We start from the raw sequence: 23,473 nt of genomic DNA, 5'->3' as shown, positions 1-23,473 counted from the left end.
TATGAGTTTCTCGGAGCTGCTGATTTTTATTCTTTTATATTCTACGTCCACCGACACTCTGCTGCCGGCCGACCGCCCCCTTACACACGTCTTTATCATGTGCATTATTTCAGTAATTCAGATCACAACATTTTACATAATTCCTTGTTTATTCATTTTCGCAGACAGTCGGTGAAATTATGTAAAACTCGCTCTCGACGCCACTCGAATGCAGATCCTGTGTTATTCTAACATATTCGCTGACTTGGAGGCAAAGTGTCCCATTTAAATGAGAATTACACTTAAATGTCACATGGGTTTATCTAAATTTATAAACAGTGCATTTATTATATTAAATTTGGTGAATCCTAAATGTGGATTGCGGGAGCAAGAAGGCGAGACGTGCTCCGAGGGTTATGACTTACTAATGCCTATTTAAACTGTAAACGCTCGCTTCCTCTTTGTTTTATTTACTCGCCGTCCTCTCTCTGAGACGACACGGCACCTGAAGAATCGCTCTTTTTAAATGTACTGCCGTTGGAAACCTACAGGAACATCATCTGCTTTTGTTGAATTAATGCAATCATTAGCCGGCAGTTGGGGAACCTGCAGCTCCTCGGGAAAAAAGAGATAAAGCCGCTCCCGCCATTCACGGCGTCGCCTGATAGCCGCCAATCTGTTGCCTCATACATCTCAGGCCAAATTATAAAACGGGATTCCTCATTCAGAGAGGTAGAAAGTGTGAATGCGAGAGGGAGAGAGAGACCCTCTAATGTCTTTTTTTTTTTTCAGAATGGGAGCAAAACAAGGAGATTACGGGGGGAGAGGGAAACTCATTTACCTCATCAGTGGCCTTTGTACGCCTTGAGTCAGCTTTCTGAGGCGAGGACGCCTGAACTCAGTCATCATTGGCTGGCCGTGCCGAGACACACTGGTCCCTCCTCACTCAGCGCAGGAGACAACACACTCACGACAATACGCCGTCCTCCATTTGGACGTTCAAGTGAAAGCATTCAAATATAAACCATGAATGAGCTGTAAAGATAAATCTCAATCAAAAAAACGCCACTTTCTTTTTTAAACCGCGTGCAAGCGAGTAGCATTTCCCCCGTCACATGCACGGCTACACACACACACACACACACACACGTGCACGGAGGATTGTTTCCATATGGGACAGCAAATATAATAGCAATAGGGTACATTAGATCCCTTCCATACAGATGTTCACCTCCATTGCCGCAGCAGTTCGGTCCATCTGTGTTTACAGTGAGCTGCTTAGCGCGCGCCCGTGTGGAGGGAGGCATATCAAGCATATGGACATTTTACAAAAGGTTACCCTGCATAAATTAGGCTGAATGGCAATCTGTTGAGGAGAGGTGGCTCCCTGTGAGCACGAGGTGGTTCCAAGTAAGACTGGGTAACAAAAGCATCTGGTTTTTTGTGGAGCAGGGGGCCGACGCAAAACGAGAAAACAGCTCAGAATTAAACCTCAAATTGTGCATCTGGGAATGTTGCAATAACAACAGATTGTTTCCCCTTCAATATTTTGCATGTTAAATATTAAGAGAGGATAAATTAAAGAGCAGAATTTAAAAATATTAGTCGCAACTGTAAAAAATATTTGTGCTTCATTTAGATCCTCTTGTATTTCTGCCGTCAAGTATTTTTTATTTTAGAATATGCAATTTTAAAAGCTTCCAATTAAAAGTGTTTTTGTTAAATAATATGATTTAATACATTTCATTTGTGGAGATATGTCACAGACTCAAAGTTGTTTTTACTCGACTCTGGAGGAAACCAGGAGCTTTAGATTTTTATCTCGTCTTAGAGTGACATCTAGTGGCCACTCGACTCATGACACCACAGTGCACCTCAGTGGTGTTCAAAGTGTTTTTATAGCTTTGAAAAACCCAACTTCCGTCTATTTACTGCTTAATAAAGTGTTACTTTTATATATATAGATTTAAATGAGTCTCTGAGTCCATTTAAGGAAATTAAAATGCAATTAAAATGTATTTTTATGGATCATTTTATCAGAATTTCCCATTTCGACCTTTACAAACACATTATTTGGTGATATTTTATACTTCCACTCATTCCTGTCAATCCAAAATACATGTTTTCCTTCAAACTGCTGCAGAAGAATCGCACCTGATTAATAAGGAGCGTTTTAAATCTCCAAATCAAAATCAAATCCAGGACTTCAGCACACGGGCATCATGCAAACTGCCCTTTCATACACCCACCAACGCCTCTGATACATTTAGCCTAATCTGCCTATGTTTGCTCTCATCTGTGAGTTACCTTCATCACCGTGTGGGTGGTTAAGATTGATTAACAATAACAGCAGCTGACTACGCAGGAATAATTTACCAAAAACAAAGCGTCGGTGAATGGAGGAGGCCCACAATGAGACGGAAGGAGGAGGACAACTCGCCGCCTCCTCGTTCGCCGAGTGTTCTGATGTTGGCTAATTGAAGCTTTGTCACGCAGATCGAGGGCGGAGGGGTTCAAAGGCGAGCGGCCGTCCGGCGACAACGCGCGGCTTTAATTTCGGGAGGTTTCGCCGCGTTTGATGTGAGCTACTTCTGCTGCAGATGCGGCTTTGATAAGAGACGGCGGCGCGGCTGGTCGAGAGGGCTCTGGGAACAAGGAGCGGGCAAGTCACAGCGGGAGAGGAGCGAGCACCGGACACTAGAGCGCTCGAGTGGCACAGAATTCATATTCATGCAAAGATCACACAACATCACACATGTACAGTGGCTGCAAGGACAACGGGTAGATTTCCATCAGGGGGGAATTAACCTTATCGTGCGGCGGCGGCCATGTTTCTACAGGAAATACACAACTTTCTAATGCTGAAACTTGCACAACTTAACTTTTTCAGTCTCATATTTGAACACACTGACACCTGGAGGCAGTTGACGATTAAGAGCTGAAATAAACGGCACCTTTATGTTGGTCATGAAGGACAAACGCTACACACCCGAGCTACAGGGGGTTGAAGCGTCATCAACACGTCCACTAGCTCGCAGAGAACCTCTGATTTTACAGTAGCCTTCTCTTCTGTATGGACTCTGTCCTGAAGCAATTCACAGGTGATCTGTATTGACCAGAGTTGACTAATGCCAGAGAAACAAATCAAAAGCAGGAGACAACAAAGACGAAAGACGAACGTCCCCACTGTTACAATTCCTTCCATCTACCCTCGTAAATTCTGTCTTTGGCAGAACTGTGTGTTTATAAGCGCTGACACCTCGTCGAACAATCCCTTCAGGTTCGTAGCAGCGCGGTAACAGCCCTTAACTCACCCTTCCACCGTCTTTTCATGGCCAGGGCTTTTGTTCTTCCACATAAAAGGAGAAGGGTCTACACGGGGAGGCAGCGAGACACTTTGAATAACATGCAGATCAATAAAGACCATCCAGCATGGAGATAATGTGCAGGTCGTTGGAAGTGTCATCCATAGTGCTCAGAGAGAGAGAGAGGGTTCACGCTGCAGGTCATCTTCCTGCGCGTCAGAGTGCAGTGATGTCAGCTCCCCGGTACAAATGTTCGCTTTGATGGGGCTCAAGGCTCCGAAGAAACCTCAAGGTTAAATCATTGTCGTGTAAGTGGAACAGTTTGAAGCAGTGGGAGAACTCTGGATGCGCAAAGTGAAACCTCAAGGAAGCTGCAGCTGCTCCACTGAAGCTGCAGAGACAACTACGACGGGGAAACTAGTTTTCTTTGGGTAAATTACAATGTGAATGAATATCATAAATAACTAGAATGTCCCCTTCCCCCACATCGCACACTCATAGATATCAGTCCTCTAAATATGTCTGATGTAAAGAAATTATATAAAATTGTTAATTTAACATTTTTAGAAGCAGCAACAGTGTTTTGTTTATTAAAAGGTTTAAGAACCGGGTGTTTAACATCATCAGCAAATGTGTCACTCCCACGGAAAGTCGAGCCCGAACAGGAAATCCGAGGGTAAAGGTGAAAATGTGTGTTTTTCAGTGTCGAAAACAATCTGTTGTCGTGTTCCTTCAGATCTAGAAGTCAGATCTGAACCTGCAGGCCTCATGGTGCGTCTGCTGAGGCCAAGGTCTGCTGAGTGCGGAGGAGATCAGCGTTATCGCCTGCTCCTTTCACTCTCCCCATGATGAGCTGTGCTGCCGAGTGTGTTGTTGCCTAATTCCCTCTAACTACAGCCCTGTGTAATCACATACCCCAATTAACCACCTCGGCTCCCCGTTTCCTGCATCGCGCGCGCCGCCCCGGCTCCTCGCCACGCCGCGTAATTAGCTTTCATCTGAAAATGAAAAGAAAGGAGCACCTCAGCAATTGTGCAGCCACTTTCTCTTCCTCCCCGTCTCTACCCGTCCCTCCATCACTCTACTTCTCATATCATAATGGCCTGCAATTTCAATCAGATGGATTTTAATCGCAGACACTGAGGAGGATTGGCCCTCATCCTGGTCCCTCCTTCCACCGCCCCCCCAAACAAGCAGCCCACCTCAGTTGATAGCTCGTGCTCGTGCTCGTGCATCCGCCATCGAGGAGACTCCTTGTTGTGACTGCGTGGTCTTAGTTTGATATTTACAACGCATTTGATTCTCTTTTGTGGATGTGTGTGGCATAAAAGTGGAAGTGATCCGACCTGTGCAGCACTAAAGTGATGTACATCCACCGGAATGTGAAAAAGACAAAGTGAATCCTGTGGAGTTGTATTTAGCGGTGAGATTCCAGGGATTTCATACACAACATGTATAATATTAGATCAGAATATTAGAACATCAGAATTAATTCGTTAAAATAACTCTAGAATGTGTCATGTTGACCTGTTCAATCCCTAAAATCCAGATCAGAGAAGTTGGGTTTATTAAAATCTTAAAAATATGACACAGACGAGTGTCAGCCCGTTTGTGAGCTGCCATCTTGGTTTTTTGAGACCAGAAGTAACGGGGGAGCAGGGGGAGGAGCCTGACTGAGCACTCCACGGCGACACTGCACGCTCACCTACACCTGCACCCACTGGATGGTGCTAGCTGTCAATCACACCGGGGTTTCAAGGCCTAATACATACGGTGCTTTATGGTCTATTTTACTCTAAATGGATCATAAACTAAAACTTTTACATCATGATGTATTGAAGAAGACTTGAAACTAGACATTGAGACATAAACTCTTTTAGGAAAATGTTTACTGACGTTATAAATCAAGAGAGAAGTAGAGTCATTTTCCTATAGACGTCTTTTTGCACCCTCTGCTGGTCATCTCAGAGAATACAGGTTTCAGGCACTTCCATATTGGCTTTGCGTTATTACGTACATTTTTCTTATGGAGTCTATGAACACAGAGAGATTTCCTACCTCTTGTCCGCTGGATTTTGCCTCTCAGGTAACACACGGGTATCGTCTTGGTGGAGGTTGCTTGTGAGGAGACGCTGCTCAGGGCCGACAGAAGCTCCTGAACCTTTTCTGGCCTAAAAAAAACAACAAAAAATGATTTAGTATTTTTTGATTTCCTCTAAAAAGACACTAAAACAAATCTTGAATCAAAGATGCACAGTAAAAGACAGTAAAGTAAACATATGTCCTTGGTCACAGTCTTGCAATCAAAGTGAATAAAAGTCAATATTTGCAGAGATTTGTAGTTTGGTGTGAGTTTCAAACTCCTGACCTGCCTGTGTTCACTTCCAGGCCTATTTTTCACTTATTTAACACCTTGGAAGTCACAAAGCCTAAATTATTTTACTTCATTTAATCCCGTGACAAAGCTCTCGCGGTCTGAAACTAAAAGTAAAGTTTGTCACTGAGCGAGGCAGACGCTCCGGCTCAGCGTCAGCACAAGGCCTCCCTGCAGATACAGGGTGAGATGATATCATTAAGAACGTATCAGCAGCATGAACGCTCCTCACAGGTACGGCGGTAATGTGACACGAACACTGCACTTCGTTGTCACCACAGGAGCAGCTCCAGCCGGCTGAATCATTGTTCAGTCATACAAGTGAGCAGCCTGTTAATGACACCGCCCTGACATTTAACACGTAACAAGGTGTTTCATAGGCATCACCTTCGCAGGCCATTTGCAGGCGGAACGAAGCGAAGACCTTTTAGTTTGAAAACACGGTGAAGGTTAAACACTGTTTGGAGTTTCTGGTTCTCGCCGCTCTTCTTCTCCAGCTGCTCTTTTGCCTCTCGACCTGTTTGTTCTCTTATCTCCTGCTTGTCCTGAACGAATCGATGAGGCGCTGCTCAACCCAGAGATGTTCATCGGCCACTGATTGCTCGAAGAAGAGATTGGTCCAGAGCGGAACGGGGGGAAAAGATGGATCGAGGTTTACTGTGCAAACCTTCAGAGAAGTGGTGGACAAACACGTCCAGCTACTGTCATAAATAAAGTTATTAGCAACATTAGCAGCTGCAGTATAAGTATAAGGAAAGCCTGTAAAAACATTTGTGGCAAACCATAGCTCATATTTTCACCAGCCACACTTTGCATCGCTCAAAATCCTCCAAAAAACATCCTGTCATGTTTCAACTTCCTGCTAAAATCTTCATGATGAAGCTGTTTTGTCACATTTCATTAACATGTGAAGTCCGGGGGGAAGAAAGTGAAACAGTTTTCATAATCATTTGTTATTTCAACACAATTTCCACTGAATAATGGTCCCATTTGTGCCGATAATCACATCCACAAAGTTTCCACAAGTGCCGAGCTGATGTTTAGTGATCGGGAGCAGACATGGACAGATGGACACGAGCCTGCGAACACATCCTGAGACACAAACTACTTCTGATATCATTACCTTCTCAGCACAATGACAAAACAATGCTGCTAAACATATTTGTGCAATTGATACGCTTTCAGTTTCAATAGATTGTGTTTGCAAAGCAGGGCGGCCATTTTTCATTCGTGCATCGCCCTTGTCGAGTAATTTATACACTGGCTTTTCATATCTCATGTGCAATACAGAACAAAAAGTGTGTGTAGGAGGGTTGATCTTCTGTCGTCAGCTTTTGATATCATTCAATCAACTCCGAGTGTGTGGGACGCACGTGTGAAAAGGGGCTTTTCTCCCCGTGTTATCTTTTAAGCTTGTCCAAATCTGACATTTCTGAGCATTTAGCTGGTCGACCTGATGCTTATCTCCCTGTGTATCAACCCTTTATGCTGCATGTGGCAAATTCACATCTGTTTATATCATGGAGAAGATTATATGGAGGTGGAATGGATTTGAGATTAGCACTCCTACTATGATTAGGGGAATACAGACCTTGGATTCTTAGTGTAGATATTTTTAGGATATAAACCACCAAGAAAAAGTACACGATCATAGAGAATCAGACCAAAATTCTAATTGTATGTTCCTTAAATTACCAATTTCAATCATCAAGTGTCTAAAGTCCCTTTTCCAGTGTTCAGAAAAACCCACTTACACTTTTAATTTCCACTTTTCTGGAGCGACTTTATGACGAACATTGAACTTCCTGGTTATACGCGCTAATTCAGGTGTAAAAGAGATGTTCTTGTTCACGTCTGCGCCGTTATTTGAATTTCCTCAAAGTTACACACTCAAGGTGACGCCGTCCCACCTGTACCCACGTCAGATTCCATCGGAGGCCTCCTCTGGGCCATTTGTAGTTGGGAGACCCTCAAATTAGCAGCGTCCCTGCTGCAGAGTCACGGTGACCCTCTCGCCTCGGAGGTTCGCGTACAGAAGACGAGTTTATCCTCTTAATAAATAAACCTGGAACCTAAAATCACAGGAACACAGGAGGGATCATAGCTCCGCTGCACTCATCTCCTCTCCGTCAGAGAGGGATTATCCCTTTCACTTGGTGCGCACGTCGCTAATTTCTCCTGCCAGGTTCGACTCCCAGAATGCACCAGGGAGATTGGCTGTCTCTGCTTCTTTTCTTTCTTTCTCTCCTCTCTCCTCTCTCCCGTTGCCAGTTTCGCTCCTGCTCCTTCACTCTCTCCTCCCCTCCAAACCTGGCTCCCGGACTCGTTTTATCTCGCGGCTGCTGGTGGGAACACAAACCCCAGTGTTTCTTTCTCCTCATCCTTTTCTTTGATGATGTTTTACTAATTCACTTGGCAGGCTACAGAACCGTATTCCTGGGACTCAGGGCTGCACACATGAGCCTAAAAACAAGATTAAGGTGCATACCTCTTGTAAAACAGGTGTTGTCAGCATCTAACAGGTTGAATTTTCCTCCTTTTCTTACCTGATGCAATCCTCGTATTATATTATACCTCACGAGACAGCAGCGGCTTCTTATATTTATTCATTTTACTCCTCATGATAAAGAAACCAGGACAAGCCAAGAGAAAAGTCTCATATTTACTTTAAAGCTCCATCAGCTGCAGAAGTCTGACTTTTGACTTTAGTTTGACATTAAATGTGAAATACTCAAGGCAGCTGTGAGTTCGATTAAAACGTCGACATCGATCTTGTGTTTCTCCGTTAAATATCGTGCTATAGCAGCAGGTTAGCTTAGCTTAGCGGAAAAGAGCTAGAATCACACTTTTTGCTTGGACGGTTCAGACAGAACAAGCTCTATCACGTATGGCTCAGAAGGAATAGAAGAAGATCGGTATTGGGAGGTAATGGAACATGTATTTCATCAGTAAAGGATCATAATATCTTATCCACCACTGAAGGTGTGTGAGGTTGTGTAGAAAATCCCATCTACCTCAAGGCATTGTGTTAAATTAAAGTGCTGTTCAGGAAGGCGTCGTCTATACGTCCACCTCTGTCTGGCCTGTATTCTCTACAGACTTTGATACACACAGTTAATCATGAAAAAAAATAATACAACAATTTCTGTTCACACCATCAAGTTTGAAATCTTTTTCTCCACCTCTCCTGTGTGTGTGTGTTTCTATCCTTTGTGTTTACTCGGTGCCTCCAGCTGGAGTCTCTCACCTCCAGCTAATTCTCACACCTGCTGATGAACCCCACACTGCAGCGACGGACTATGAAATCACACAAGCCACAGAACTTACAGGAGCGATCGGGGGTTTCATGCTCACTCAGCGACTTCTGTTTGAAAGCAAAAACGCAAAGATAGGTTTATATAGAAAGAGGCAGATTTACTTTCCCCTTGATTTTTTTGTGGATCTGAAGGATATTCACATGTGCAACTGAAACACGTTCTTTATATTTAGTTATCGATGAATCTCTCTACGGATTATTGAGAGTAATAAGCAGCTTTTAGTTAAATTGTTTTTGGTTTTCTGGTCTACGACTTTATTGTATTTTGGGATTGATATTAATACATTTGATGTCTAAACCTAATTCAATGAAAAAGTGGATGATTTTATTCCTTTTCCTTCCACTTCCTCTCAGTGTCACCCTCAGCTGACCCGGCGTCACCACCTCTTCAAAATCCCCCTCCCTCTTTCTTTGTAAACCTCGGCCTGTGAACGCAGCCGGCATCACAAGTGTCGCCGCCGTCACTGCCGCTGTTATCCAGTCTCCCCGGCTCACTGTGGCGGCGGCGGCGGCGGCTGCTGAGCTGTTTGTTTAGGAATCTGGGCCTGAAAATTGTATTCCATCGACCATGCTCGCTATCAACACACAATTATCTGGGTTAATCATGTGGAACTGTGGCAAATTCACCTGGGGCTCAGGAACTAATGACATTCGCGTCTGGCCCTGCTTTAGTGAAATGGCCCCGGCACCTGCAGCAGGAACACAGAGATTGCCAAAGAAAATTTGGTCTCATTTCGCCCACCTCGACGCCCCCCCCCCCTCCTCCCTATCCATCCCTTCCCCCTCGCCCTTTCCCTCCGTTGCTAACCGCCGCCACCCTTCCCCCCCTTCGCAATCTACCCGTCTCTCTTCCCATTTCCATCCCACTTTGCTCTTAAATTTGTTAATCTCTCAGGTTTCCTCATTGTTTTTTTGGGGTTTTTTTCCGTGGCGAAAGAGGGACACCGAGACATCGCACCCGTCCAATCACGGGCGGCAGAGCTAACGCCGATCTTCATGCCTCTGGTATAATCACATGTATATTTCCAGCTTTGCTACCTGTGTAACACCTGCACAGTCGACGGTGAAAAGGTGAGGAGGTGACACCGACGACGAAGATGATATCTCACAACCAATTTGTGACTTTGGTTCCGGACAGACAGCAACTTGTGTTCTCGCTGTATAATTAAGTAAGTGATTGAGTGCAGTCAGCAGGGTGTTGATGCTCTTTCTCCATCACACTTTCTCTCCCTTGCTCTCTTTGTCTTTCTATCTCTCACACACACACACTCAATCATACACACCACATAGTCATTCCCACCAACTTAGAGGAAGTAGAGGAGCTCAATGCTCATAATTATACATCAATACAAACATATGTTTCCCAATCACAGATGCCATCCATGTGTGAAATGGGTGTCACACCGTTGGAGGTCTCATTATTTGTGAAGTGTGTGTCTGTGTGTGTGTGTGTGTGTCTCAACACCGTGGCTACCACCCACACCGGTCGCAGTGACTATGTAATATACCTCCTCTGCATTAATCTCCAGCAGGACGTCTGCATGCTGAGTGAGCTGTGCATCGGATTCTATTTCCAACAGCTCTCGTTGGATGTGAGGTGTGAAAACAAATCCCTCATTCCTCTGGGGATGAGTTGGTCAATGTGGATGGATTCATCATTCCGGTGGACGCCGGTACACGAGGTGTACATTGGGCTTTTCTGTCACACCTTGCGTGCTGGATAACTGAAATAGATAACAGTGGCAGGGTGGTTGTGCAGCGAGCTGTGGCAGAACACAGGGGTCAACACTGGGGTCACTGGAGGCTTTGATTTGGAACACAAAGAATTGTTTTTTGCCAGCATCGACCTAATTAACATTATTGTTATGAGTAACGAGACAGCCTCGGCCCCTAAAGGCTTCAGGTTTGCTGTAAAATTAGTAAATAAAACTGGAGAAAATCAAACTCCTGTTCCCCGTGCACACGATTTGAGCTTTTAAAAACAAATTCAGCCTCTTGACTGAGATATATAAGGTGCAGGTTTTGTTGAGGTAGACCAGAATGACCCCTAGGTCCCTTGAAAAGCTCCAGTTCATCATCCTCCCAATACAATTAGACTGCATTATTTAAAAACTAGGTGTTCCTAATAAACCGACAACATATTTCCACCTACAGCCGCCTCACTGAGCTTTAAATAACCCTGTCTGCGCACATGTCTCCAGTACAAAAGGATGTGTTTGCACTCAGACACATTTCTGCACACAGAAATATATCCGAGGCCATGACAGTGTAGTGCTAATTGAAAAATGTTCTCCAGAATAATCAAATTTAAAGCTTAAGGATGCATTTGAGCCCACATAAGAGGCAGCGTCAGGGCACACACACACACACACTTATAAACACAGGGAGCTTGTCTTGTTGCTCTAGAGTCCGTGACATGGTTTAACAGTCTCATAGGATCCATAAAACGCCCCTGAAGGCTTCATATAATCTCTCCTTTTTTCCTGCTTAATAGGAGATAATACAAGTGCGCACCCCGATGAATCAATATGCAACAGCGGCTTTATTTTGATAATTAATACCAGAGTCGGAAATAGATTTGTGATTTGGCAGGGCAGGTCTGATATGACTCTCTGGTCTCTCCTTCTCCCGTTCCACTCCGTATCCACATCCCATTGAACTAATCTCATTCTTTTTTTTCTCTCTCTCCATAGCGCTAATTCTTTAACTAAAGCCTGTTATCTCATTAAAGGCCCCGCGATGGGATTCGATGGCATCCTGACATCTGTATTCATTCCCCTCGAAATTAGTCCTGACACAAATTTAATGAAAAAACACTCAGAACAGCGGAGATTAGACATCATGCCAAGTATCACAGAAGGGAGAAGAAAAAAAAAATCATCTATTTAGTTTTGGTTTCATTTTTGGAAGGGTGGATTAGCGCCGTTCTTTTAGCACCAATAACTCGACTGGTGAGGCCGACGCCTTCTCCGACGCCTGCTTTGACTCTTTTATAGTCGGATTGAGACGTGAAGGTGTCTGCGACTCTCAGGCAGGTATTCTGGAGTAAAAAGCTCTTAAGGTGAGGAATAGTAAGACGAGACAAAGAGGCCGTCACCCCCTGAACCTCAGTAGATAAACGGAGGACGCATGGGAAGTGGATTCCCCTCTCCACCTAACGTCCCACCTCCTTTTCATTTCCCACTCCTCCCTTGTTCCACCAGCACCCTCCTCCCTTCCTGCGCACCATCACCCTCGTCAAAAGCCTGTGTCGGTTGCGGCGCTGATAATTCCCTCTGTTTGAAAAAAAAAAAAAGGGAAGAAGATGAAAGCGTTCATGGATGAAAGAAACTTGGATTTAATCTTTCTCGCCGTATTTCGCTCCCTCTTCCAGCGCACAGTGTTGATCGTTTTCTCCGGGAAAAAGGGCGAGGGGCGAGGGGAAGAGGCACGAGCAAGGGAGGGAGGAACGGATGGGAAATGAGGGGAGAAAATAGAAACAGGGCTAAAGCCCATTTGGAGCCACAAAGCCCAGGTGAGGCGAGGTTGTGGACTAGTTCAATAGAATCAGTTTACCCTTGCGAATGTACACACAGTGACCTGATGAAACGGTGGCCTGGCGAGGGAGTGAGGCCACAGATAAAGAAAAAGCCATCGTTTCCACCTGTGCCTCATTTGGCCGTCGCCACGATAAGGCCCTCAGCTCTCAGGTATCTGTGGTCACACGGTAAGAGGCCTGTCATGACGGAGAGATAGCGACTACGGAATGAACTGCGAGGGACGGACGCCGCGGAGGAGGAGTGAAAATAGCAGCTGTATTCATTATATGAAATTAGACAAAGACCTATAACTGCTCAAATTGAATCCTCCTGATATCATCCGTGTGCAGGATGTGGAGGGCCTGAGTTTGAGAGAAAAGATCCACTCGTGTTTGCTGAGCTTCTGCATTTACATTTAAAAGTTACATATAGATTCAAGTTTTAACAGATTTTAATTTGAAAATCATCATATCTCATGATTAAATCAGAAACCGGGGGTTTGCATTAAAGAAGCTTTTATGTGTAGTTTGCTGATTGTGTTTGAGAAATTTAAACTTTGAGTTAAGGTCCAGTTTTAATGATTTTAAAAACAGAAAGTCTAATCTTTAAACTTTTTCATAAAGCTGAGATAAAGAAGTGTTTGAGTTAAGAATTAAATATTAGTTTTTCTTTTAGTTTGAATGTTTCTGAGATGTTTGGTTTTAAAAGTTATTTGATGCTTAAAACAGGGTGAAACATTATGATTGACACCTGTCACTGACTCACGATTGGTTGAGCGGGTGAATCTCCATCGCTCCTCCAGACTCCAGCTCCAGAATGACGTCATCAGTGCAAGATGGCAGAGTTCGTACCCGGGATATTCTGGCTCCATTTCTGGATAGAGGGAGGAAGTGGAGATACAACATCCATCTTTATTTACAGTCTAGATTTAAGTGTAAACACAAACTATTTTCATTATTTTCAAACCTTTTTCCCAGTGGATCCCTTCACAACAGCAGAGAAGGTTCCTGTAAGACCTTTGTGATGCAACTGCAAAGTCTTGAGTCTTTTCTGACGGTGCTCAGCGAGTCGGGGGGGGCACAGGGCCGGGCCACAGACCTCATTATCCGCCGCTGACTGGCCTGAAAAGATGAAATGGAAGATGGAAAACGCCAAAGACTGACAGCAGGTGAGGAGGGGAGGGGGTGGAGAGGAGGATGTGACAGCACAGACATGAGAAATTGAATCACCTGTAACTCAAAATGATTTTAACGACGAAAAGAGCAAATTACAGGAACAATGAAGTGAAGAATAAAAAAGGGAGGAAGAGAAGCTCTTATTCTTTGCCCTAAGAGAGAACCCACTCTGTCATAATAACACTTATTATATTACCGGCTTCTTTTTCCATAATTGCTCGTTTAGATATTGACCTGCGGTTGATTTGAAAACTTTGAAATGTAGACTTCCGGAAATTCAATTTCCAATATTGCTTTTGTAATCACAGCTTTTAAGGCAACAAAGACTGACACCTCTCGGCTCGGCTGCTCGTCACCAAAGACTCTCCGTTGGATTGTTGCGAGCGATTTTATAGCCTGCAGCTCGCCAGCCGGGGCGGGGCGGGGGAGACGACCCATATGGCAGCCAAGCATGGCTCCGGCCAGCTCCGGCTCGTATCTATGGAAAACTCAAGGTCTGGAGAGGGAAGTCACCGGGGGTCATGCTCGTCAGAGAGGCAGCCCGAGGTCCTGGTGCAGGTTAGAAGGTCTTGGGTTCGGGAGAAGAGGCTAATTTCTTCTACTTGGATGAACACAGGCCTGAGTAATTGCGCCCCCTGGGTTTGCCTCTGGGTAATGTGGAGGTAGAGCCACACAGGAAGGTGTGGGATGAGATGGTGGGATGAGGCTGCATCCAGCTTTTAATGGATGCTCTTTATATTTGATACAATCTATGGATGCAAAATACAGGAAGTGACATCATTGACTTTCCACATCAAGATGCATTAGTTGTGCAAAAATATAAAAAAAACATGTGCTTTGCATTGGGAGACATTAAATAAGTTTATTTCTTGTTTTATACAAAAAGTGACTCAAAGCTGCAATAATTATTTGTATTTTAAAATGATTTTACAAGCTGTAAACATAACGAGGAGCGACATAGATTATGGAATGATTTTTATCCTAATTTAACAATATAGATAATAGCATCTTTAAGATTGTCATTAAATATCACATGTACACCACTGGAAATATATATTTTTAGAGCTAAGCTAACGTTAGCTCCAGGAGGTTAACATTAGCTAAATGCTAAACGTCAAATATGTGGGTTGGATAAAAGCAGGTGCTACCGTTAGCTTGCTAAGTAGCTAAAGTTAGCCCCGTTAGCTGGTTGAACACTCACTCTAACGTTAGCTAACAAAGTAAAGAAGCTAATATTAGCTCAATTAGCTGTTTGCAAACTCATGCTAATGTAAGCTAACAAAGTAAAGAAGCTAATATTAGCTCCATTAGCTGTTTGAAAACTCATGCTAATGTAAGCTAACAAAGTAAAGTAGCTTATATTAGCTCCATTAGCTGTTTAAAACAGTTAATTTATATTAAAACACAAACACAAGGAACTCACCTGACTCCTCTGTGTCAGTGCAGATCTGTCTTGCCCCAGTTTCACGTCAGGGACACGGAGCTAATGCTAATGCTAACGGTCTCAGAGATGACGCTGCTCAACACAGGTGATAAACTAACCTACGTCATAATTAAGGGGCAGCTTTGATCTTTTCTTTTTGGTTTCAGCCCAAAAATAAAAACTCTACAAACTTTTTAAAGACATAAAATTAGCATTTTACATTATAATATATTATATTATAGTATATTATATCACATTATATCACATTAATATAAGATATGATATATGAAATTATATCACATTATATTACATTACATTATATTATATCCCATTAATATAAGATATATGATATGATATGATATGATATATGATATGATATGATATTATATCATATTATGATGATGGCTCCAGCCCCACATCCTCTCCTGGAGCTCATATAATGAATCTGCCAGGATCCGGCTCTGGAAAGAATGAAACCAAGTGATGAGGCTGGATCTCCTTGAAACCCAAGATGAGCCGTGAAGGCCCCGGTTGTCTGCCGGCGAGGAAGAGGAGGTGACAGAGATGTTAAACATGGCGAGGGCCGGGGAAAGTGAATGTGACATGCTCAGGTGTAATTACACCCACCTTGTTCACAGCGGAGATGAGGAGGAGACAGGATGGAGGGATGCAGGAGCGTCAGACGTGAAATAATGTTGAAAGACGCAGTGATGAGCAGTGTCAACTCTCTGTTCTCCCTGCTCCCCCCCCTTTCCCCTTCTCTCCCTTTTGTTCCCCTCATCTCAAGGTCTCACCTCTGTTTGCCTTTTCCAATTATCAAGGTGTGACTGCAGGCCTCCAAACCCCCCGCCGCCTCAAATATTATACCAACTACACTGAAACTTGACGAACACAAAAGTCCTTGTCTTTAATTTGCCAGGAGAATTCAAACCAACCATCACTTATCACACATATCGTCCACAGGCCTGATCTGATGTTGTCATAAGTCACTTTAACCTGAGACAACACTGTCCTCTAGTGACCGCTCAGTGTTTTACACACCTCCGAAGTGGCCTCCTGTCAGAAAATGGATTATGACAGTTTAATTTATTATCATCTCCATCCCTGTGACCCAGTGTGCTTCAGCCTGACGTCCCAGTGACAGGCAGCTCCGCTCACTCTCAGCCCGCTCCATCCTTCAGCGTGCACACCAGCCGCCCAGCCGCCCAGCAGCCGCCTGCACGCCACGTTATTGTCAGAACTGATTCATCAATTATAATCAAATCAGAGCGAGTGTATCTGGGTATTAATCACAATGGGATCTGTTAAATAGATTAGAAAAACTATTTATCATGACAAGTCTCCAATTAAGGATTCCAATTATCTTCAGCGGAGGGAGAGATCCACATTTGTGATGTTTGGTCCTCGCTGAGTGACCTCCTGTCAATCACAGCTTCAGTCCGGATAGAGTGGATCCTACACCGAGGTTTCAGGTTCAGGGACTCTGTCCTTTTTCTGGTCTCGCCGAACAATCCGGCCAATCAGGACGAAGAGCAGGCCGGCGAGCAGGCAGAAGAAGACGGCTGCTGGCGCCAGGAGGAAGGAGGGGCCGTGATGGACGCTGAGGTGGAAGGAGGGACAGACGGAGACACTCTGACGGAGGACAAACTGCTCCAGAGTGTCCAGGACCTGGACCCACATCAGGTACATCAACAGCACGGCCAGCAGACACAGGCCTGACAGGCAAAGAGAGACTGTTTAATGTTCCCTCAGAGGAGGATTTTAATGGCTTTTATTTATCATTTTATTATAAATGTCTGGTTAATATATAATAAACAATCAAAACAAAGTGATTTGCAGGTTTTATTCATGAGTCTCTGCCACAACAACCAACACCTGTGATGAGCTCATTAAAACCTGCTACAGCTGAAGGTCATGACAGAAAACAGCCTGAAAAATTAAAACTCAAACTTCCCTCAGATTAGAAATCCTGGAAAGAATAAACCTACTCACCCCCACAGAGCTGAAGGGCCCCACCAGCTCTAAGGAGTCTGTGATTGGTCAACGAGCCGGCGCAGATGAGCACAAATCCACCTGTGACGACAGACGCCAAACCGGAGACGAGGAAGATGCTCCAGAAAGTCCTGAAAACTGACAGACGAGGACAATGAGACAATGTGATTCAGGAAATATCATCACGAGCTGTGAAAAACTGAGAATAACACGAACCAATGGCAGAGTGATGTTCATATGGCTCAGGAGGAAGTGTGTCCATCTGTGATCTCATTGGCTCGTTCACAGGAAATGGGAAGAGGAAGGCCGCCTGGCAAATCTTTGCCGATGGCTGATTGGCTGAGGGTTAAAATAAAGATTATTTATTAGACATTTGGAGGCTTTATAGTATTGTATATGTTTTAAATGACCACATGACGTGAAGGTTCTCACAGATCCAAAGGTCCCACACAGAGAACTCATGTGAAGTGACCACGAAGGAACATCGCCAGAACAAGCCCTCGTGAAAGATCCTCATCTCGTCTCCTCCAGTCTGATGAAAGAAAACTATATAATAATATAGCTTCACTAAACTTGGGGTTCATTTATAACAATCGAGCACTAGAGGTCCAAAAACTTTAATCTGACTAATCCAATTTTTGTCTTGTAATATAAAAACAATCATAAAGAAATAGAGAAGTAAAACAATAAATACCTCATGCCACAGTATGTACTGCCTCATCAAGTTTAGCAAAATATTGCTGTTGATTTCTATTCTTTTCTGTAACAGTACTTAAAGATGCTGTGCAGATGAGGTGGTGTAGCCTGACGTTCTGGGGACACTCACCTCCCGTCTGTCCTCTGGTCGGCTGCAGGACTCGGCAGCCAGCAGCCAGTACTCGGTCCCACAGCAGAGCAGCGTGAGCAGAAGTCCTACAGCTCCAAAGAACGAGGCCAGGAAGAGGAGAAGCTTCATCCTCTCTGCAGGAGACATGTCTCAGTCTGTTGCTCTGTCTGTCCAGACTCTTCCTTTCACAGAGAAAGTCTCTTTTCCTCTTTCTTCACTCTGTCTGTCTTTGCCTCCATGTTCAAACACGCCGAGTAAATAAAGATTTACTCCGGTTTCTGTGACTAAACCGTGTTTCCTCTTCCACATGAAGCGGCTGATTGAAAATAAATGTTTGCATCATGTGTTGGTCATTTGGACGAGATTGAGTTACAGGACAGGGGGGCAAAAATAGACACCCTGCATGTTTAAAGCAACACTATGCAAAGTATTTTACCTTTAAATAGCAGCTTTAAAAGATGTTTGACGACAGTTTAAGTAACTGAAGTACAATTGTAGTTAAACTGAGAGTAAAACTGAGCTAAAAAGACTCAGAAGTAATTTAAAAAACAGAGTTTATCTCTAATATTCAGCAGGAAACTTCTAAAATATGAAGAATTCTACACAGGGTGATATCCATCAGTTGTGTGTTGCTTCCATCCCAAACATGTTCACGAGAAACAGAAACTACAACAGAGGAAACGTCTCCTTGGCATTTATTGTCATGCCAGCATTGAAATCCAGATTTGGTACAGTACAAGGCTATCCAGTATTACTGAGATCTAGGCAACAGTGATGGTCCACCAACAGTCTTTCAAACTGCATGATCATATATTAACACAATGGTTTTCTTTTTACTTTTTCAGGGCGTTCGTGATACAAATAAAAAAGGTCAAAAGAAAAGCGGAGAAAAGACGACAAGTTGTCTCAATGACACCTGGAGACAAATACTTTAGATACTTCCTCCAGGTACTGAGAGATATTTTAAACACCCACAAAAAAACAGAAGAAAAGAAAATCAGGGAATGGTTTGTTTGTTTAAAACTGTATTTTTGTGTTTGCACCCGTTTGAAGACTAAATGATCAAAAAGGCGTTTGACTCACCGGTGTTTGTTTCTTGGATCTAAGCGTGTCCTGATTCTCCAGACCATCCCTAAGCTTTAATTCTTATCACACATAGCCACAACCCAACCCTTCTACACAGAGAAGTGCATTTATACAGGACTCATGTTGATTAATTACATATTACAACCCTGTGAGGAGAGAATAAGTACATATACGAGGCACACAAATTTAAGATTTATCACCTATTATTAACCTACTTGCAGTAAACATTGTATTTGAGGAACCTTTGGGCTGAGTCACCTCTTTCCTCTGATTTGCGAGGAGATTGCCACACTTTTGATTGGCAGTTTGTTTGGTCCACTGTCGATCAATCCGAATGAACAGGCCTGTCGGAGCATCCGTGCAAAGGCTCATGGGACTTTCCGCAGCGTGTGAGGTCTTGTGGCGCTTCCTCCGCTTCCTCCTCGGGCCTAAGACATGACGCCGAATACGGGGTTGTGGCGGCAGATGCTCGGCCCGATCTCCTCGTAATCTTTCTTAGTGTGGCACACTTGGTAGAACTCAGGCTGCAGAGAAAACAGAAACAGAAACGATTCTTAACTTATCTTCATGTTTCACTATTTAGTAAACAAATAATTACGAGATGTCAGAGAAGCTGAAACTCACAGTAGACGCCAGCATTGATCCTCCGAACCAGACGGCGTATCTCTGCATGTGATGAGTGACGACTTGCACATCGATGGGTTTGGGCTGAAAACAAAGATTCGTACATGGAAGAGAAAAGACGAAACTCAAGTTCCTGTTCCGACACATCTGTAAAGTCAATATCAAAGATGTGCTGGTGGATTTATCATCGTCTCACCTTCAACTTCCCGCCGCTAAGCTCTTCGCTCATTTTCAGCCGAGCGTCCACGCTCCTCTTGATGTCCCTCTGCAGGCGCCGGCCGAAGTCCCTGAACATGGTGGAGCCTCCGGAGAGCACGATGTTCTGCGACACAAAGTTCACGTCAACAAACACAAAACACGCTAACCTCATGTGTGCGTGACACTAAAGAGATTCCTGTACCTTGTACAGCGGACGCCGGACGTCGATGGGACAGTTCTGGATGACCTCATCCACCACCTCTGAGATTGGCTGAGTGAAATCTGGGTTTGCAAACTGGACGAGAGCAAAAGACAAATCAGATGAATCCCTGGATGAATGTTGACATCTAGTGAACATCATCATCAGCAGCATGAACACGACGTCGCACCTCCGGATGGAAGAAGATCTCCGGCCCCAGGAAGCGCTCGTAGCCGACGTCGATGGTGAACTCCTTCTTGCTGATGGAGTTGACGCCTGTGTACTGTTTGATCCACTTGGAGCCGTCGGTGTCGTACTTGCTGAACTCCTTCACGAGGTCGGGGCAGACGTAGCTGAACCGCTCCTGAAAGACACGACAACACGGTTCAGCTGCTGTAATGTGTGAGCTACAAGCTTCTGCAGCTGCACCGACATCTAGTGGCCAAACTCTGGATTACACCCTCAATCACACCATCATCTGTTCCTGCTTCTTTTTGCAGTTTTCAGAACAGAAACAGAACGCGGCTCAAAATATAAGAATAAAACATCGTCTATCCAACCGTGCTGAAGCTGTGTGGACTGTATAGTTTCATATGTTCACATTAATTTTATACAGGGTCAGGGTTTTGTGAAGCGTTCATCAACGTCTGATAAAAACCTTCCAAACAGATTAAATTAACTTGAATTATTTATGTGCAATAATCTTAATATTTTTTACATATACGCAAGTTAAAAATAAAGAGCCAGAAATGTCAGTACTAAAATATTGTTGCTGTGAGTTCACGGATGTTGACAGAGAGATGCTACTTTCATTATAGCTGGAGGCAGAGGGCTGATGCAATTTCCATTTTCACAACCTTTTACATGTTTAAGTCATTTTTTGTGCTTTACTGGTGAAATATCTTTGATGACACACTAGTGTATAGAAATAGACTTAATAAAACAGAGACAGGCAAAGAGCCAAGCAGCTTCTAACTTGATGCAAATGACTTGTCAATTACATAAGACTACTTTTTAAAATTCTAATATTTAAAAAAAAGTCCTGTTTACTTTTGGGTGGAGCATCACATTCAGAGTAAGATGTTCCCCCGGTTTTATCTCTTTACTATAAACCACCAGCTACTGGCAGCTTGTAAAGCCGACGTTCATTGTTTAGAATAAAAACAATAAAAGAAATATAGACGTTAATTCCGACCTTGACAGCTTTAGCCGTCTCCAGCGACTGTTCCGGGGGAATCCCCACCTCCCGCTCCCTCAGCAGCTGTTGGATGAAGTAGGTGATGTCTCGACCAGCGATGGGGATGTGTTTGATGCAGCTGCCGATGACGTAGCCTTCAGCCTGGAAAGAAAGGTCTTATGCTTGAGAACAAGGAAGCAGCTTAAAAAGTTGTTCCTGATCATAATAATAATAATAACACTGACCACTGGGATGACGTGTGTGACTCCGTCTCCACTGTCAATCACAGTCCCCGTCAGCGTGCGCTCTCCGACCTGTCGGGACGTCCAGGAGGCAGCCAGCGCCAGAACAGCCTGAAACAGGAAATACACAGTTTAAAAACCAGGATCGAGTGAAGTGGTCAGGTTTCACTGTCTTACAATGACTGAGGCAATCAGGAATTCACGGTGACGACATTGTGCAGGATTTAAATAAAGTGGAAATAGACAATTCCTCATTGACTCATTTTCTGAGTGGAAAGAGTCAAATCTAATATTAACACAAAGTCTGGTTTCACATGTGTGTTAACTAGTTGTGAGTCCTGCAGTTCAAGGTATTTGTGGAATGAAACGTACCTGAACAGCGATGTAGAGCCCGGGGACGTTGAACGACTCGAACATGATCTCTGCTGTGTACTCCCTGTTCTCCGGTGTGTTGAGTGGAGGCTCCGTCTGCAGAGAGAGACGGACACACACAGATTCATTATGTGAGTAGAAAACACAGGGTTTTAAACTTGGCTCAACTTCAGCTAAACAACAGAATCAACAGTGTTGTCGTTCTGTTCTTACCAAAAGAAAGTAGTGGTCTTCAGGTTCTGCCCGCAGATACTTGAAGATGATCTGCTCCATAAATCTCTCCATCAGGTCCCAGTCCTCCACTATCCCGTGACGAATGGGCCACTGGGAGAGAGACAGGAAAACGGTTTGAACACTGATGTCCACAAACAGGAAAACCAAACCTGAACCTCAGCTCTACCTTTGTTGCATATGATGGTTTGTCGATGGCTTCGTCCCCGATGAAGAAGTCCAGGTCATCGACGCCCTTCATCATCCGGCGCTGAGCCTGGTCTCCGACCTTGGCCGATTCTTTGATTGCGATACCTGCAGAGGATCCAGAGTCAGTGTCAGGTCTCAGGTCGTATCACTGAATCAAGTACAAGACTCCTACTGGAACTAAACCATTCGTTATTCTCTCAGACGTCTTTATTCTTCCAGTGAATCCTGTTCAAGTCCCAATGTCCGGGTTCATTTTCATAAAAAACATTTAAAACAGAAGCTGCTGATGTGATTTAAATTATAGTAACTGATTAAAACCTCGTTACACTTTGAAATACTTGTGATACCAGTTCTGGTGGTTTGAGGATTTACTTACATGAAGGAATGATGAACTGTGGTTCTGTGTTTCCTGCATAACCAAGCTTCGTGTACCTGAATGAAGGAAACAAACACAACATTAATATCTAATCATGTTTATTATCCTCAGATTCAAGTGTTTTCTGGAGATTAAGATCCAGAATCATGCGGATAAGGAGTTTTCTGAGGGGAGGCTCGTCCAGGAAGTAGCATTAGCATTAGCAGCTAGCAGCAGCAGCTCATTCCACCGGTGCAGCAGTAATAAGAATAAAAAGACTAAATCACGTCACCGCGTTGATTCATCACACGAACTCGTGTTTACAGACTCGGGGGGGTTAAAGAGCAGATGTAGCATGCTAACGTTAGCATCAGGGCGTTAGCTCCGCTCTGACAGACGCTGCTGTGGTCAATGGGAGCAGGCTAATGCTAACTAGCATCTCGCTCACCCCGTGCCACAGTCGACCACACAGGCCGGCAGCCGACCAGCCATGCTCGCTCTGCGCTTCTCTGTCGGCGGGGGAAAGGTTTGTGGCTCCCGGGGAACGCGGTTCTCTCCTCAGGCGCCGGGTTCGAGAGCAGCAGCCGGATGACAAGCGACCAGCGGCCGATCCGCGACAGCTTCCGGGTTCGGTGAGGGGGTTTTCTTCTTCTGCGGAGTCAGCAGCTGTGACGGGGCAACGCTGTCACCGAGTGGACGGAACCTGTAACTGCAACCACGGCTGAATGTAATTGTGTACAATTGTTTTTGTTTTTTAAATCAAAAATAAATAAACATCCTGAGTTTGTATTGATTTGTTATGAGTCAGAGTTTGTAAACAAACACATTCAAATGTAAAACAAAAGAGTTTTTCTTGGTCGAAGGGAATAAAACACTTTAAATATGAAGGAGG

The 23,473-nt window shown here is 44.1% G+C and overlaps 2 protein-coding genes and 1 long non-coding RNA gene across 3 annotated transcripts; all 3 read right to left on the bottom strand.

Annotated features, from left to right (window-relative positions):
* Positions 1-4,197: 4,197 nt before the first annotated feature.
* LOC124851409 lies at positions 4,198-14,051 on the bottom strand. The gene is made up of 4 exons (XR_007032463.1): positions 13,459-14,051; positions 13,258-13,365; positions 5,343-5,455; positions 4,198-4,282 (listed from the first exon to the last, which is right to left on the bottom strand). It is a non-coding gene; the product is annotated as an uncharacterized LOC124851409 (long non-coding RNA).
* Positions 14,052-15,978: 1,927 nt separating this feature from the next.
* LOC118103492 (transmembrane protein 182) lies at positions 15,979-18,242 on the bottom strand. The gene is made up of 5 exons (XM_035150496.2): positions 17,909-18,242; positions 17,515-17,614; positions 17,299-17,421; positions 17,083-17,220; positions 15,979-16,805 (listed from the first exon to the last, which is right to left on the bottom strand). The coding sequence occupies exons 1-5, from the start codon at positions 18,053-18,055 to the stop codon at positions 16,546-16,548; spliced, it is 768 nt and encodes a 255-aa protein (XP_035006387.2). The 5' UTR covers positions 18,056-18,242; the 3' UTR covers positions 15,979-16,545.
* A 344-nt stretch (positions 18,243-18,586) lies between these two features.
* On the bottom strand, positions 18,587-23,245 carry LOC118103491 (actin-related protein 3). Its single transcript, XM_035150495.2, has 12 exons — positions 23,030-23,245; positions 22,603-22,658; positions 22,207-22,331; positions 22,020-22,130; positions 21,807-21,902; positions 21,438-21,545; positions 21,211-21,354; positions 20,206-20,379; positions 20,019-20,111; positions 19,815-19,940; positions 19,619-19,702; positions 18,587-19,518 (listed from the first exon to the last, which is right to left on the bottom strand). Exons 1-12 carry the CDS (start codon positions 23,071-23,073, stop codon positions 19,423-19,425), a joined length of 1,257 nt encoding a protein of 418 aa, XP_035006386.1. The 5' UTR covers positions 23,074-23,245; the 3' UTR covers positions 18,587-19,422.
* Positions 23,246-23,473: the final 228 nt, after the last annotated feature.

This window comes from Hippoglossus stenolepis, chromosome 24 (assembly GCF_022539355.2).
Source record: "Hippoglossus stenolepis isolate QCI-W04-F060 chromosome 24, HSTE1.2, whole genome shotgun sequence".
NCBI classification, from domain to species: Eukaryota; Metazoa; Chordata; class Actinopteri; order Pleuronectiformes; family Pleuronectidae; genus Hippoglossus; species Hippoglossus stenolepis.
Note: the sequence above shows the minus strand (reverse complement) of the source record. Positions and strands in the feature narration are given on the sequence as shown.

Bases quoted from the DNA above. Each gene is read 5' to 3' on its own strand.
- LOC118103492 (XM_035150496.2), bottom strand. From the start codon at position 18,055: ATGTCTCCTGCAGAGAGGATGAAGCTTCTCCTCTTCCTGGCCTCGTTC. The intron at 17,615-17,908 runs GTGAGTGTCCCC...TTCTTTCATCAG, and splicing joins GACCAGAGGACAGACGGGAG to ACTGGAGGAGACGAGATGAG. The intron at 17,422-17,514 runs GTGAGAACCTTC...TTTAACCCTCAG, and splicing joins TGTGTGGGACCTTTGGATCT to CCAATCAGCCATCGGCAAAG.
- LOC118103491 (XM_035150495.2), bottom strand. From the start codon at position 23,073: ATGGCTGGTCGGCTGCCGGCCTGTGTGGTCGACTGTGGCACGGG. The intron at 22,332-22,602 runs GTAAGTAAATCC...GATCCTCTGCAG, and splicing joins ACAGTTCATCATTCCTTCAT to GTATCGCAATCAAAGAATCG. The intron at 21,355-21,437 runs GTCAGTGTTATT...CTTTCTTTCCAG, and splicing joins TCACACACGTCATCCCAGTG to GCTGAAGGCTACGTCATCGG.